The 14749-nt window shown below is 40.0% G+C and overlaps 1 protein-coding gene across 1 annotated transcript in view; it reads left to right on the top strand.

The window, feature by feature from the left end:
• Window positions 1-14749, top strand: part of MACF1 (microtubule actin crosslinking factor 1) — a 413147-nt gene that overhangs the window by 289789 nt on the left and 108609 nt on the right. The window contains exons 51-57 of the mRNA XM_049774609.1: window positions 225-381; window positions 3693-3810; window positions 8037-8099; window positions 8752-8993; window positions 10823-10952; window positions 12589-12788; window positions 14200-14695. Coding sequence (XP_049630566.1) covers window positions 225-381; window positions 3693-3810; window positions 8037-8099; window positions 8752-8993; window positions 10823-10952; window positions 12589-12788; window positions 14200-14695 — 1406 coding nt within the window. The remainder of the gene's footprint in view (window positions 1-224; window positions 382-3692; window positions 3811-8036; window positions 8100-8751; window positions 8994-10822; window positions 10953-12588; window positions 12789-14199; window positions 14696-14749) is intronic.

Below are 14749 nucleotides of genomic sequence, written 5' to 3'. Positions count from 1 at the left end.
AATTGTACTAATTTTAATTAATATTGGCAAGTAACTAACGGCTAATACTACAGGATTTAAGATACTTACCTTGCATACAGCTGACCTGGTTTGATCCCTGTCATTTTATATATTCCCTTCAAGCACCATCAGATATGATCTCTGAGAATTGAGCACAGCTGGGTGTGGCACAAAAATCCAATAAATAAAGAATTAAAAGAAAAATTTTAATGCCTCTTTGACAGAGAGGAAGATGCATCATCTTGCCAGGAGCAATTGAATGAATTCCGGAAGCTGGTTAGGAACTTCCAGAAATGGCTGAAGGAAACTGAAAGCAGTGTTCCACTTACAGAGACTTTCACGAGTGCTAAAGAGCTGGAAAAGCAGATTGAACACCTGAAGGTATGTGAAACAAAATGCATCTTCAGGTGTTGATTGGTGAAGCAGTTTGGGAACTGAAATGATCATCTGTGGTGGGGAAGAGGTGTGAGAAATTCAGGATATCAATCTTCATTACAATAGATGATAGACCATAGACATTCTGCTGCTCTCTTCGTGTGATTCCCAACTACTTCACACTCAAGTACTGAACACCAAAACAGCTCTTTTTTGGTGGGGAGGTTTGGTTTTTGCATCACATTCGGTGGCACTCAGGGTACTCCTGCCTCTGTGCTCAGAAATCACTCCTGGCAGGCCTGGATGCTGGGGATCTAACCTAGGTTGGCCGCATGCCCTACCCACTATGCTATCACTCTGTGCCTAAAACAGCTCTTATTTAGACACCAAAACTTAAAAAAAAAAAAAAAATGGGGCAACAGAGATAATACAGTGGAGTAAGGGCTTGCCTTATATGGAGTTGATCCAGGTTTGATCCCCCATATCCCTTATGATCCCCTGAGCACCACTATTCTGATAACAGAGCAGGACTAACCCCTGAGTTAATATCTATCAAGTTTTCCCTGTTTCTTTGACTACCTCGTTTCAAAGTGAGTCATACAAAAAAGAGTTCAGTCCCTGAGAAGCTTATGTCCTTATAAAGTATCTAAGATTTAGACAGTTATATCTAAGCAGATGAGTAGGTGAACACTTAGGATATTGAGTAGATAACTGTTGCAACAACAAATAAAGGGAAAGTTGGAGTCAGTGATTTAGCCTCTGTTGGTACCTCTATTTCCTCTCACCATTTTGTTTAAATCTGCCAAATAAACTTGAAACTATGAGGCATTCATCTTAATTTTTTTAGTGAAACAGGATTTATTGTGTGCAGATGAAAGGAGACTTCATGCTTTCACAAAGTATGTCTGGAACATCTGCTGTGGGGAATTCCCTTGAGCAGAGAGGTTCTACAGTTTCTTGGGTTTAGTATTTCGAACATTTCACAATACCACAATGTCACAACATATATATATATATATATAAAAATATATGAGATACTGGGGGCCAGAGTGATAGTACAGTGGATAAGACCTTTGCCTTGGGGCCGGAGAGATAGCATGGAGGCATTTGCCTTTCATGCAGAAGGTCAGTGGTTCGAATACCGGCATCCCATATGGTCCCCTGAGCACTGCCGGGTGTGGACCCCCCCGCCCCCAAATAAAAAGACCTTTGCCTTGCACATGCCAACTCAGGTTTGATTTCCAGATTCATATGGTCCCCAACCTGCCAGGAGTAACCCCTGGGCACTGTGAGGCATGGCCCCAAACAACTTCCCCCTCCCCCCCCAAAAAAAGAGATAGCACAGAGGATTGGGATACAAACGATACAAACTTTGCATGCAGGAGCTTGAGCATCTTCTTTTTCTTTCTTTCTTTTTTTTTTTTTTGGTTTTTGGTTTTTGGGTCACAACAAGCAGCGCTCAGGGGTTACTCCTGGCTCCATTCACTCCTGGCAGGCTCAGGGGACCATAGGGGATGCCGGGATTCGAACCAACGACCTTCTGCATGCAAAGGTTCCGAGCACTGCTGGGAGTGCTACTCCCTCCAATAATCTCACTAGCTAAGTAGTCTGGGCCAAACTTAATAGTTGTTTATATGATGTCCACTAGATGGCACTATTTCTCTTTAAAATATTTTTTTTTTTTTTTTTGGTTTTTGGGCCACACCCGTTTGACGCTCAGGGGTTACTCCTGGCTATGTGCTCAGAAATCGCCCCTGGCTTGGGGGGACCATATGGGACGCCGGGGGATCGAACCGCGGTCCTTCCTTGGCTAGCGCTCGCAAGGCAGACACCTTACCTCCAGCGCCACCTACCCGGCCCCATTTTTTTTTTTTTTTTTTTTGGTTTTTCGGGCCACACACATTTAATGCTCAGGGGTTACTCCTGGCTAAGGCTCAGAAATTGCCCCTGGCTTGGAGGGACCATATGGGACACCGGGGGATCGAACCACGGTCCTGATCCTTGGCTAGCGCTTGCAAGGCAGACACCTTACCTCTAGCGCCACCTCGCCGGCCCCTATTTAAAATATTTTTAAGGGCCGGACATGGTTCATCCCATCATCATCCCCTGACTACTACCAATAGTGACTCCTGAGTTCAGAGCCAGGAGTTAACCCTGAGCATTGGCACATATAGTTCCAAAACAAAGCAAAAAAAAAAAGACTCTCAGTAAAGCCTATTCTTCAAGCCCGTGTTCTCCCTTAAAAACATCCCCTGCTTGCTTTGTTTGGTATTTCTTTGCTTGCCTATTTTCCCTATGGAGAAGCCTGTGTTCTCTTCAAACATGTAATTCTCTCTCTTGCTCCCCTCACACCTTTCTAAATAAGTTTCAATAAAAACTTCCTTGCTTCACACACAGAAACAAAAATTATCAGTGAAGTTCATTGTAGAGGCAGAGAAGATGTAACCTGAAACTTTATCTTATAGCAACTACCCTTTCTTTCTAATGACTTTTTATTGTAGTAAAAGTTCCAAGATACTTTCTCTTTGAAATTTAAAGTTAAAAGATATAACCCTGCTTGCACCCCACCTGAGTTCATCCCCCTCACTCACATAATTCCTTGAGCACAGAGCTAGGAGTGATCCTTGAGCATTGATGGATGTGGCCCCAAAACAAATGGGGAAAAAAAAAGAAAGATTGCAAAAAGTGTATTTCTCTACATCCCAATATCTAGTTCTTCATTTTGCCCTTGGTTTCTATTTCTTTTAGTTCCTTTTTGATTTTGAGGCCATACACAATAGTGCTCAGGGTTTTCTTTTGGCTCTGCACTCAGAAATTATTCCTGGCAGGACTCAGGAGACTATATTGGAATGCCAGAGATGAAACCCTAGTAAGCTACATGCAAAGCAAACATTCTATCCACTGTACTATCACTCCTGCTTCCCTTTTAATTATTTACATACATGCTTTTTCTTTGTCCACCAGGCAAACAGTTGTCTATAAGTTTTTCTCCTACTCAACATACTTAATGTGTCTCCTCTTCTGCTGTTGACTGTTCTGTATTTTTTTAGTAGCATTTGTAACATTAAATGCCATCAGTGATCTTAACACTTTATTTCTAGGATCTGTGTCATAATCCAAAGAATTTATGAAAATATCCTGAGTATTCCACTATATTTGCTTATACATTAACTCAATCCAGGTCTTGAAATGCCTGAATCTAGCAAGATTTTTAATGCTTATCAAAATTTTAGGGATTAATTTAGAATAGGCATCCCTACGTAGGAAGTGAAAGTCCCCATATATTACATTTTGCTATTTTATTTTTATTTAAACAGAGTCTTCTGGATGATTGGACAAATATGGGAAATTCAGTGGAAGAAATCAACTGCAAAGGCACTTCTTTAGAAAATCTCATCATGGAGATCACAGCACCTGATTCCCAAGCCAAGGCAGGTGAGTGTATGCTCTTTAAAACTGAAGTATTTATTCTCTTGGCTTTGACTTTTGCTCTGACCCTTTATTGAAAGTCAGAATTATTGAAAGTCAGAATTAAGATTAGATGGGGGGCCGGAGAGTTAGCGCAGCAATAGGGCATTTGCCTTTCACGAGGCTGATCCAGGACAGACCGATCCCTGACATCCCATATGGTCCCCCAAGCCAGGAGCAATTTCTGAGCACATAGCCAGGAGTAACCCCTGTCACCGGGTGTGGCACAAAAACCGAAAAAAAAAAGATTAGATGGGAGTGTAACAGATTCCATGAAGTAGTTCTCCCCTTAACATGATCTGGAAAAACATTTCTTTTTAAATATGTCACTGTCCACTTTACAAAATTCTTTCAAGTTATAACAAGTAAAATAGAACACCATTTGAGGATTTTCTCTCTTTGAAATGGGGGGAGGGGGTCGAGAGAACACAGGAGGTAAGGTGATTAGAATTCCCAGCACCACATACAGTTCATTCTGATCATAGAGCCAGGAAAGGGCACCTGGACACTGTTAAGTGTGGCTCTATAATTAAAGAAAAGCAAAGTGAAATATGTGAGTAAGATGGTTAATGATTTTTTGTTTTGTTTTTGTCTTTCTGGGGCCACACTATTCAGTGCTCATGGGCTCACCTAGCTGTGTTAAGGGACCATGCAGTGCCATGCCAGTGATTAAGTACAAGCCTCCCTGCATGAGAGGTTTGTACTCTAGCCCTTGAGCTATGTCCCTGGTCTATGCATCATCGTTACACTGGGACAGGCCCTGGAAGGGATAACTATGATAGTAGCATATCTTCTAGGAAAGGGTAGGTAGTCTAGAAACACTTCATGAAAATGAATACAAAGATTATAGCTTGATAGATGAATAATCTCTAACTACAAATCAAAAATTTTAGGCAGCCTGTATTGTTGCATGTACATATAATTTCTTATTGTATTAAGGGAAAAACTCACTTTTATTTTTCCTCCTGAAAATAACTACTTTTCTGATGTTTTTTGTTTTGGGGCCACACCCACTAATGCTCAGGGGTTACTCCTGGTGTGCTCAGAAATCACTCCTGGTTTGAGGGGACCATATGGGACGCCGGAGGATAGAACCAAGGTCCATCCTAGGCTAGTGCTTGCAAAGCAGACGCCTTACCTCTAGAGGCACCGCTCTGGCCCCATTTCTGGTGCTATCCTAAAGCCTAATGATCTCTTGAAGCTACCCAGAAAGTGGCATTTCAGGAAATTGGCTGTTCTTCTATTGCAAGCACCTCTAAGTTTAGTTAGTTATTAGTTTGACTACATCAGGAGTTGGCAAACTGTTTCAGCAAAAGCCATATTTGTAAATATTTGACTTGTGGGCCATATTGTTTCTGTCACAATACACATTCTTTTTTGGTGAGTGGGAGCTTACCCAGCAGAGCTCAGAGTTACTCCTGGTTCTGTGCTCAGGAATTACTCCTGATAGTGCCCTGGATCATATGGAATGCCAGGGTATCAAATCTGGGTCAGCCACTTGCAAGATGAATACCCTACCTGCTATATTATCACTCTGGCTCCCTACATTATACATTTTTGTCATTGTAGCATAAAAGCAGTTATAGAATGGTTTATGGCTGTGTTCCAATAGAATTTTATGTACAGAAGTAGAGAGCTATATTTAGCTAATTAAAAATAGTTTTATGGCTCTGGGCTAGAGATTTTTAAGACTTTTTTAAAGTACTAGAGTAATTTTTCAAACAAGTCACATAAAACTTTTAGTACATGGACTGAAGCTATAGTACAGGTTAGGGGATTTGCCTTGTACATGGCTGACTTGGAGTCAATCTCCAGCACCCCACATGGTCTCACAACCAGCCCTAGAAGTGCAGAACTCAATGTAAGTCCTGAGCATCACCAAGTATAGCACAGAAACAAAACAAAAAACGACTTCTATTACAAAAACTAAATGTTTCGCTGGCATAGATAGCTCTCATATGTGAATTTTTGCTTTCATTGTTTTCATAGTGGTTGTTTGTTTTTTTGGACCACACCTCGTGATACTCAGTGCTCATTCCTGATTCTGAGCTCAGGTGACGATAGTGGTGCCAAGGATCAAAATGGGGTTGATTGTATGCAAGATATCGTCAAGTACTATAAAAAAAAAATTACAAATATTCTCCTTTCTTTATTTGTGTAACTTTTTGTTCTCTAAAGTGCTTTCACACACATCGCGTTATCCCTTGCCCCAGTAAACCCTCTTTAGTTGAGAGATTAAGCAGAATTGTCATCAAATCCTAGAGAAGATAGACAGGTCTGTTTATAGCTCACATGAGTCTTTGATAGTCTTAGGTAGAAACCATCTCCTAATTACTAATTGAATTTCTTTTGATTGTTACAACTTACAGTAAAATATGACCTATAAGTTACTTTTTAAAATATGCTTATCTTGGTTTGGGGATTGCACCAGGCAAAGTCTTTGGGAGTCACTCCTATCAGTACTCAGGACACATGCAATGCTAGGGATTAAAACGCATGCTTGCCAGAAAACAAAACATATTCTCAGCCTGTTGAGCCATTTCACTTGCCTTGGTCCATTTGTTAATGAAAGTACAATGTTAATATTTAAACGTTTTAGGATACTAAGGGCTGGAGCTATGGTACAGCTTTGTACCCAACCAAGATGGGTTTGTTTTTTTGTTTGTTTTTGTTTTTGTTTTTGGGCCACACCCGGCGGTGCTCAGGGGTTACTCCTGGCTGTCTGCTCAGAAATAGCTCCTGGCAGGCACAGGGGACCATATGGGACACCGGGATTCGAACCAACCACCTTTGGTCCTGGATCGGCTGCTTGCAAGGCAAACGTCGCTGTGCTAGCTCTCCGGGCCCACCAAGATGGGTTTGATCTCCGATACCCCTTCTAGTCCCCTGAACCCAACAGGAATAATTCCTGAGTGCAGAGTTAAGTGTAACCCCTGAGCCAACTCTGGGTATGGCTCAAAAATATTATTTTGTAATACTATCTTTATGTAGCCTGAGACATGACTCTTTCCACAGAGAAATTTCACTGTTTGCTTGTATAACATCTTGTCTTGAATTTTCTTCATTTTTCTATATCATTCATAGAATTTTTTGATTTTTACTTTTTATGTGGAATAATCTGGGAATATGGGCATCAGTATGAGAAAGGATTGGGTGAAATTGTATAATAAATATAGAGGGAACTGAAGCAATAGTACACCACATAGGACACTTACCTTGCACATGGCCAACCAACCTCGTTCAGTCCCCAGCACCTTATATGGTCCCCCAAGACTATCATGAATAATCTCTGAGTGCAGAACCAGGAGTAAGCCCTGGAGCATTGCCAGGTTCAGCTCAAAATAATAATAATAATAAAATTTAAATTTAAGGGCCAGAGAGATAACACAGCAGTAGGGCATTAGCCTTGCACACAGCTGAACTAGGACAGATGGTAGTTCGAATCCCAGCATCCCAGATGGTTTCCCACCCACCCACCCCCAGCCTGCCAGGAGTGATTTCTGAGCACAGAGCCAGGAATAATCCCAAGCACCACTGGGTATGACATAAACACACACCCCCCAATTTAAATTTAAAAAATAGAACCAAAGTCTTGCTAGGAATGTAATGCAGTAGTGAGCATGTTTCCCCTTGCATGTGTTAGCCCTGGGTTTAATGCTGGTGCTGCAGAAAAGGAAAAATGAAATAGAACCAAAGTGCTAAAAGCAGAATTATGGGAATGTTTATGAGTCCAATTTATTGACCTTTAGAATTTTTATTATTTAGTGGGGAGAAGGAAGCAGAGAGGCATAAGAGGAAAGGTATGAATATCTTCCTTTTGAAACTATTAGAAGGAGTTGTTTCGGTGACTATTATAAGTTCTCTTTCAAGTATAGCAGATACCATTCTAACAGACTTCATAATTTCATCAGTAATTGCTTCACAAAATTAAGACGGGATCCAGATAATTCAAGTTGAAATTGCAAAAAATGAATTTGAATTTCTTTCCTCTAGAAAGGATTAGGAAAACACCTCAAGTGACACTTTGTTGCCTGGCAGCTAAAATGATTGTCTCTTTCCATGAGTATGTTGTCTTGTGTTGTGTTAACTTCTTAATACCCGAGCTTAAAGTGAGTGCCAAAAAATAAATACTGTGCCTGTTTGTATTCCTAACACGTTTGTCTTGCCCTGTTTGTCTCTGTCCTTTTGCTCAGGTTCCATACCGCTCTCTGTAGGAAGCTCTGTAGGCAGTGTAAACGGATACCACACCTGCAAAGGTGAGATACTATTTCAACAGTGCCTCTACGTTGGGTGTGTTAGGACAGTGTTCTTGTTAGCTTACATCTGCGTATGTTTTCATACGTATGAAAAATTGCTTCCAGCATGGGTGGTAGAGTGAAAATCTGGGAAGAAGGATAACAGCTTGCTAGCTATAAGCTAAACAGTTTGGCAGCCAACAAGATAAAATATGAAGAAATATGCTGGTCTGCTAGTAAAGATCAGTAAGAAAAGATCTTGATGAAAATGTATACATATCTGAATTTTAAAGAAACTTTACTAGAGGAGTCAAATCTAGTTTTTAACCTCCCACTCAGGTAAATTCTTCATAGTTTAGAAGAAGGAACAAAAGAATGCTTCCATTTTTTTTTTATAATCTTCATTTTTGCTTCTACCATTTCCATGTTGACAGAGTTTTTTTATTTAAGCATCTGAGTTTCTAATGCCAAAATCAGAAAGCAGATTAATGAACACGCTTTTGCTTTGTTTATGTAAACAAGATCTATATGTGATTTAGCAGGAAGATAATCTCATGTATACTAGAATAAAGAGAATAGATGCTTAATTCTGTTGAATAATTTGGTAGTGAGGAACCAGTGGATCTGCTTGAGAAAACACTTTCCAATTCGATTTCTGTTTCTATGCTACTAGATCTGACGGAGATCCAGTGTGACATGTCAGATGTAAACTTGAAATATGAGAAACTGGGGGGACTACTTCGGGAACGCCTTGAAGGCCTTCAGTCTGTCCTCAGCAGAATGGAGGAAGTTCAAAAGGAGGCAAGCTCAGTTTTACAGTGGCTGGAATCAAAAGAAGAAGTCTTGAAAGCTATGGATGCCTCTTCATCCCCAACCAAGACAGAAACAGTGAAAGTCCAAGCTGAATCTAACAAGGTACCGTGTTTGCAGTTGGTGTATTCCAAACATTAAGAGAAGACTCTTCTCTCTCTTCCGACCTAACCCCTGGGACATGAGTCTGGCATGGCCAGTGAGCCAGACCATCATTAGTAACATGTTTAACTTTCAAATACTTAGCATCACTAAGCTTTCCTAGAGGATTTTTTTACTTCTTAAATTAGCAATTATTATAAATAAGATCCAGAAATAAACCAGATGTTTACACATAGAGAATAGTGCTTCTCAGAAACATCAGCTCTTTAAGAATTGGATCCTATTTTCTATATGATGTTTTAAGTCCTAACATTTTTATTGGGGCCAGAGGAAGAGCTTAACAGACTGAGTTCATGCCTTACATGCAGAAGTTTCAGGTTTAGTCTCTGACATTGTGTGGCCCTCTAAACCTATACTCTTAACAGGTAGATACCAAAACAAAAGATGACAGAACATTCTCATCTTTCTAAACTCGTGGAGGGATCCTACCTTAAATGTGTGAGGCTCTTGGCTGAGAAGGAGTATTTACTTTGCCTGTGTGAAGTTCAGGGTTCAATTCCCAGCACTGCAACAAAAGCAATAGCAAAGAAAGATTAGCACATAGAACAAGGAAAAATAGAAAAAAAATAAGACCACATAGAAAATCCTGTAAAATGACCAAAATATTTTATATTCAAATTGGGCATAGTATATCTACTCCTCTGACTATTTAAACATTGTCAGCAGCATCATCCTTGACATGTTTAATAGATAAGGATTAATAATTTCTTATTGGGTTCTGCTGATGTGTTGTACATAAAGGAAATTTATGTCCTGCCATCTGGACTTTTTTTTTTTTTTTGGTTTTTGGTTTTTGGCTCATACCCAGCAGTGCTCAGGGGTTACTCCTGGCTCTATGCTCAGAAATCACTCCTGACAGGCTCAGGGGACCATATGGGTAAGGCAAATGCCTTACCTCCATGCTATCTCTCGGCCCCATCTGGACTTTTTTAAGTGCAAGATTTGAACCTTGAGTATAATTTGATTTAAGTAAGTGTTTTACTCCTGAACCACAACACTGTTTTTTGCTTAAGATTTTGTGCTACACCCTGTAGAGCTCAAAGGCTACATCTAGGTGTTGCTTCTGAGATCATGCAGTGCTAGGGATTAAATCCAGATCTCCTATATTTAAAGCATCACTGCATCCCACTGAGCTTTCTCTGGCACCCTAGGTTTTACTTTAAAATAAAAATTAAAGCAGATAGTTAAAATATTTTAAAATCATAAAAACAATTGGGTTAGAGAGATAGTACACGAGCTAAAGCTTTGACCTTACTACCAACCCCAGTTTAATCCCTGGCACTACAATGGTCCCGTTCTCCCCACACTCACCCTGTTGGGAGTAGGCTCTGAGCACAAATCCAGATGTAGTCCCTAAGCATCAGCAGTTGTGGCCCAACCCCTCTCTCTCTTTTAAAAAAAAATCACAAAAATAAGTCTTGGATAAATCAGACATAGATCCTCTAATTGCTGTCCATTCTTCTAGTAAATTCCTCCATAGAGTTTTCTTTTGTTTGTTTGTTTGTTTTGTTTTGTTGTTTTGGGGTCACATCCAGCAGCGCTCAGGGGTTACTTTTGGCTCTGTGCTCAGAAATCGCTCCTGGCAGGTACAGGGACCATATGGGATACATTGAATCACCATCCATCCTGGATTGACTGCATGCAAGGCAAATGCCCTACCGCTTTGCTATCTCTCCAGCCCCACAGTTTTATTTATTTATTTATTTGTTTATTTATTTATTTATTTATTTTGTCTAAAAATCCCACAGTAGACTTAACATTCTTTCTCCTAGGCCTTCCTGACTGAATTGGAACAGAATTCTCCAAAAATTCAGAAAGTGAAAGAAGCGCTGGCTGGGCTACTGATGACATATCCTAACTCAAAAGAGGCTGAGAGCTGGAAGAAAATGCAAGAGGAACTCAGTAAGTTATCTTAGGAATGTTGCACACTTAATTAATTGCATGTCTTCAAAGTAAATATAGAATTTTAGCACAGCCTATAAAATAGAAATTAGTTTTAGTTAATTTTCATAAGTAAGCAAGCATCTCAGAAAGGGACTGCAGAAAACCAGAGATCCTACCCAAAGAGTAAGAAGTTTGGCTTTCCTTGACTAGACAAAGTGACATTCTTTGGACTGAAGATAGTACAAGAGTCAGGCACTTGCCTTGCTTGTGGCCAAGCCTTGTTAAATCTATAGCATTGTATGTGGCCCCCTGAGCACTGCCAGATATGGTCCAAACAACCTCACCAGACCCCACCCCAAAATAAGTTTGAGTCATCTATGCAATAAAGAGAATACTAATGTTAAAAATTAAAAAAAGTGGGGCCCAAAGGATACATACACTAAAGTGTTTGTCTTGCATGTAGCTGACACAGATCCCATTCCTGGCATCCCATATGGTTCCTTGAGTTGTGTCAGGATTAACCTCTGAACTCTGCCAAATGTGACAAAGCCAAAATAAAAGAAAAAGAGAAAAAGTATGAGATAATATAAATATTTAAAGGAATTAGATTTAAAGAGATGCTGCATTTATTACATAGTACTATAAAGTATATGGTGAATATTGGCATAAAAAATCTGGGCATGAATGATGTTTATGATACAGTAAAGTTTACACTCCTGGCAGGCTCTGGGGATGCCGGCAATCGAATTGGAGTCTGTCCAGGTTTGGCTGTATGCAGGGAAAACACCCTACTGCTGTGCTGTTGCTCCAGCCCCCAAAAATATATATTTGAAGACATAAGATTTATGTGACAAGGTCTAGAGAAATAGTATAGGGGTAGGCACTTGCCTCATATGTAGTCGACCCCAGTTTGAATTCCAGCACCATACATGGTTGCTTCAACACCACCAAGTGGCATTCATGACCATAGAACTGGAATAGTCCCTAAGCACAGCAAGGTGTGGTTCTAAATAAATAAATAAATAAATAAACAAATAAATAAATACAGTAGGGGCCAAAGAGATAGCATGGAGGTAAGGTGTTTCCTCGCATGCAGAAGGTCAGTGGTTTGAATCCCAGTGTCCCAAATGGTCCCCCGAGCCTGCCAGGAGCGATTTCTGAGCACAGAGCCAGAAGTAACCCCTGAGAGTTTCTGGGTATGGCCCCAAAACCAAAAACCAAAAAAAAAAAAAAATACAGTAAAGTTTATTTTTTTATTTTGACTTTTGGGCCATACCTGGCAGTCCTCAGAGCTTACTCTTGACTCTATACTCAGGAATTACTCCTGCTAGGACTTGGGGGTCCATATGGGGTCCGGGGCTCAAAAGCAGGTTAACATTTTATATATATACATAAACATATAATATTTTCTATGTACTCGTGTATGTGTAAATATAGGAAATTTAACATTTCTCACACTTATTTGTGTAACTACTACCACATACAAGATACATAACTGTTACTTTAGTTAAAACAAAATGGAGATTATTTTTAACCTAAAAAAGTTTATGGTGTCATAGGGGTCATTTCCTGTCATTTATTAGAAGCATATTTTAGGGACTGAGACAGTGACTGACAAGAGTAAAGGATATATTTCCTCACTTCCTCTCCACAGATTCCCGATGGGAAAAGGCCACTGAGGTGACGATGGCTCGGCAAAAGCAGCTGGAGGAATCTGCAAGTCATCTGGATTGTTTCCAAGCTGCAGAATCCCAGCTCCGGCCCTGGCTGGTAGAGAAGGAACTAATGATGGGAGTGCTGGGTCCCTTATCTATTGACCCCAACATGCTGAATGCACAAAAACAGCAAGTTCAGGTGAGCTCTAGAACAGTATCGGGGATCAAGCCCACAGTTCTTGTCTGCATAGCACATGCTGCAGCCCTTTGAGCCATCTAGTCACCCTTCTTCATTCCAAATGCTGCTTGGTCTTAGGCTTATTACCATGCACAGCCTTCTAATTGGTCTGTCCTCACAGAGTTATCAAATTCCTAAGTCATTTATCCAAATATATAGAAATACTTCAGTGACCCTTGGCTGCCTGGTGAAAAACATCCAAATACCTGTTAGGTATGTAAGCATACTTCTTAGAGTCTGGTTCAGTTTAACTTGCCTGCCTCATTTCCAATTCTTTCCCCCATATACTGGGAATCTATCTGTACCAGATCATTTGTTGTTATCTAGAAAGGCCACATAAGTAAATTGCCTTCAATTAGTCCTAGATCCCCCCACCAAAACACCACTTATTCTTTGCTCATGTAAAGAACTCTACATTCTTGCTATTGGTAAAGCCTTCCAGATTTCCTTTTTGAACTGTTAATATCCCCTGGAATTAGTCCCCCTTACTCCTTACTTTCACAGAAAATGAAGTTTACATTCACATTGTTGTTGGATCATTTTTTCTTTTGTTATGTTTTATTACAGTTTATTGTTTATACATTTTTCTCCTTGAGATATCTTAGTTGTTGTTTTTTTGTACATTGTTAAGTATTTTCCATAAATTAGTTTAGTTAGTTCTTATAACACTGTATTCATTTTATTGATGAGGATGCTGAGATTTAAAGAATCTTAAAAATCTTAAAAATTTACCAGAGTGATAGTACAGTGTGTAGGAAATTTGTTGATACACAACTGACTTGGGTTTGAACACCGTCATCCCATATGGTTCCCCAAGCATTGTCAAGAGTGATTCCTAGGTGCAGAACCAGTATTCCTGAGCATTTCCAAGTATGGCCCAAAAACAAACAAAAAAATTTTTTTACCTAACATTGGAACTGGAGCAATTGTACAACAAGTAGGTCACTTGTCTGACACATTGCTTAGTGAGGTATGATCCCTAATACCTGCCAGAAGTGTTTCCTGAGTGCAGAGTTCAAGAGTGAGTCCCATTGTCAAGTGTAGCTTGGGAAAAAGAAAAAAGATTTTGCTTGATAAAATTGATAACTATCAATAAGGCAATAAACCTTGATTACCCAAGCAGGGCCCATGTAACCAATGTTGAAACAGAGTATGACAAATAAGGAAATGGAATAAAATAGACACTATCAGTATCCTTCCTAAAGCAACTTTTTATTACGCAGTTATAAGAAGTGATAAAGCATTTTCCAATAGCTTTGGCATGTTCTAATTTATTTTCTAAAGGCATAATCCAAAGTCAGTTTTTATTTTCATACTGTTTTTAAATCTGTCATTTTCTCTCAGAACATCTTGGTTTCATTTCTTTTTACAGTTTATGCTGAAAGAATTTGAAGCACGCAGACAACAGCATGAGCAGCTGAACGAGGCAGCTCAGGGCATCCTAGTAGGCCCTGGAGAGGTCTCTCCATCCACTAGCCAAGTACAGAAAGAACTCCAGAGCATCAATCAAAAGTGGATTGAACTAACAGATAAACTCAATTCCCGTTCCAACCAAATTGACCAAGCTATTGTCAAAAGCACCCAGTATCAGGAATTGCTCCAGGACTTATCAGAAAAAGTGAAAGCAGTTGGGCATCGACTTAGTAGCCAGTCAGCTATCAGCACACAACCAGAGGCCATAAAGCAGCAGTTGGAGGAAACTAGTGAGATCCGATCTGATGTGGAGCAATTAGATCACGAAATCAAGGAGGCAAAGACACTCTGTGATGAGCTCTCAGAGCTTATTGGTGAACAGTACCTCAAGGATGAGCTGAAGAAGCGTTTGGAGACAGTTGCCCTGCCTCTTCAAGGTTTAGAAGATCTTGCAGGTGAGTTAGTGAGGAGTCATTGCTGCATGCCATTATTAGTGACAAAACCAAATT

The sequence above is a fragment of the Suncus etruscus genome, chromosome 6 (assembly GCF_024139225.1).
Source record: "Suncus etruscus isolate mSunEtr1 chromosome 6, mSunEtr1.pri.cur, whole genome shotgun sequence".
In the NCBI taxonomy this organism is placed as follows: domain Eukaryota; kingdom Metazoa; phylum Chordata; class Mammalia; order Eulipotyphla; family Soricidae; genus Suncus; species Suncus etruscus.
The sequence above is the reverse complement of the archived record's forward strand: the minus strand, read 5'-3'. Positions and strand labels throughout refer to the sequence as shown.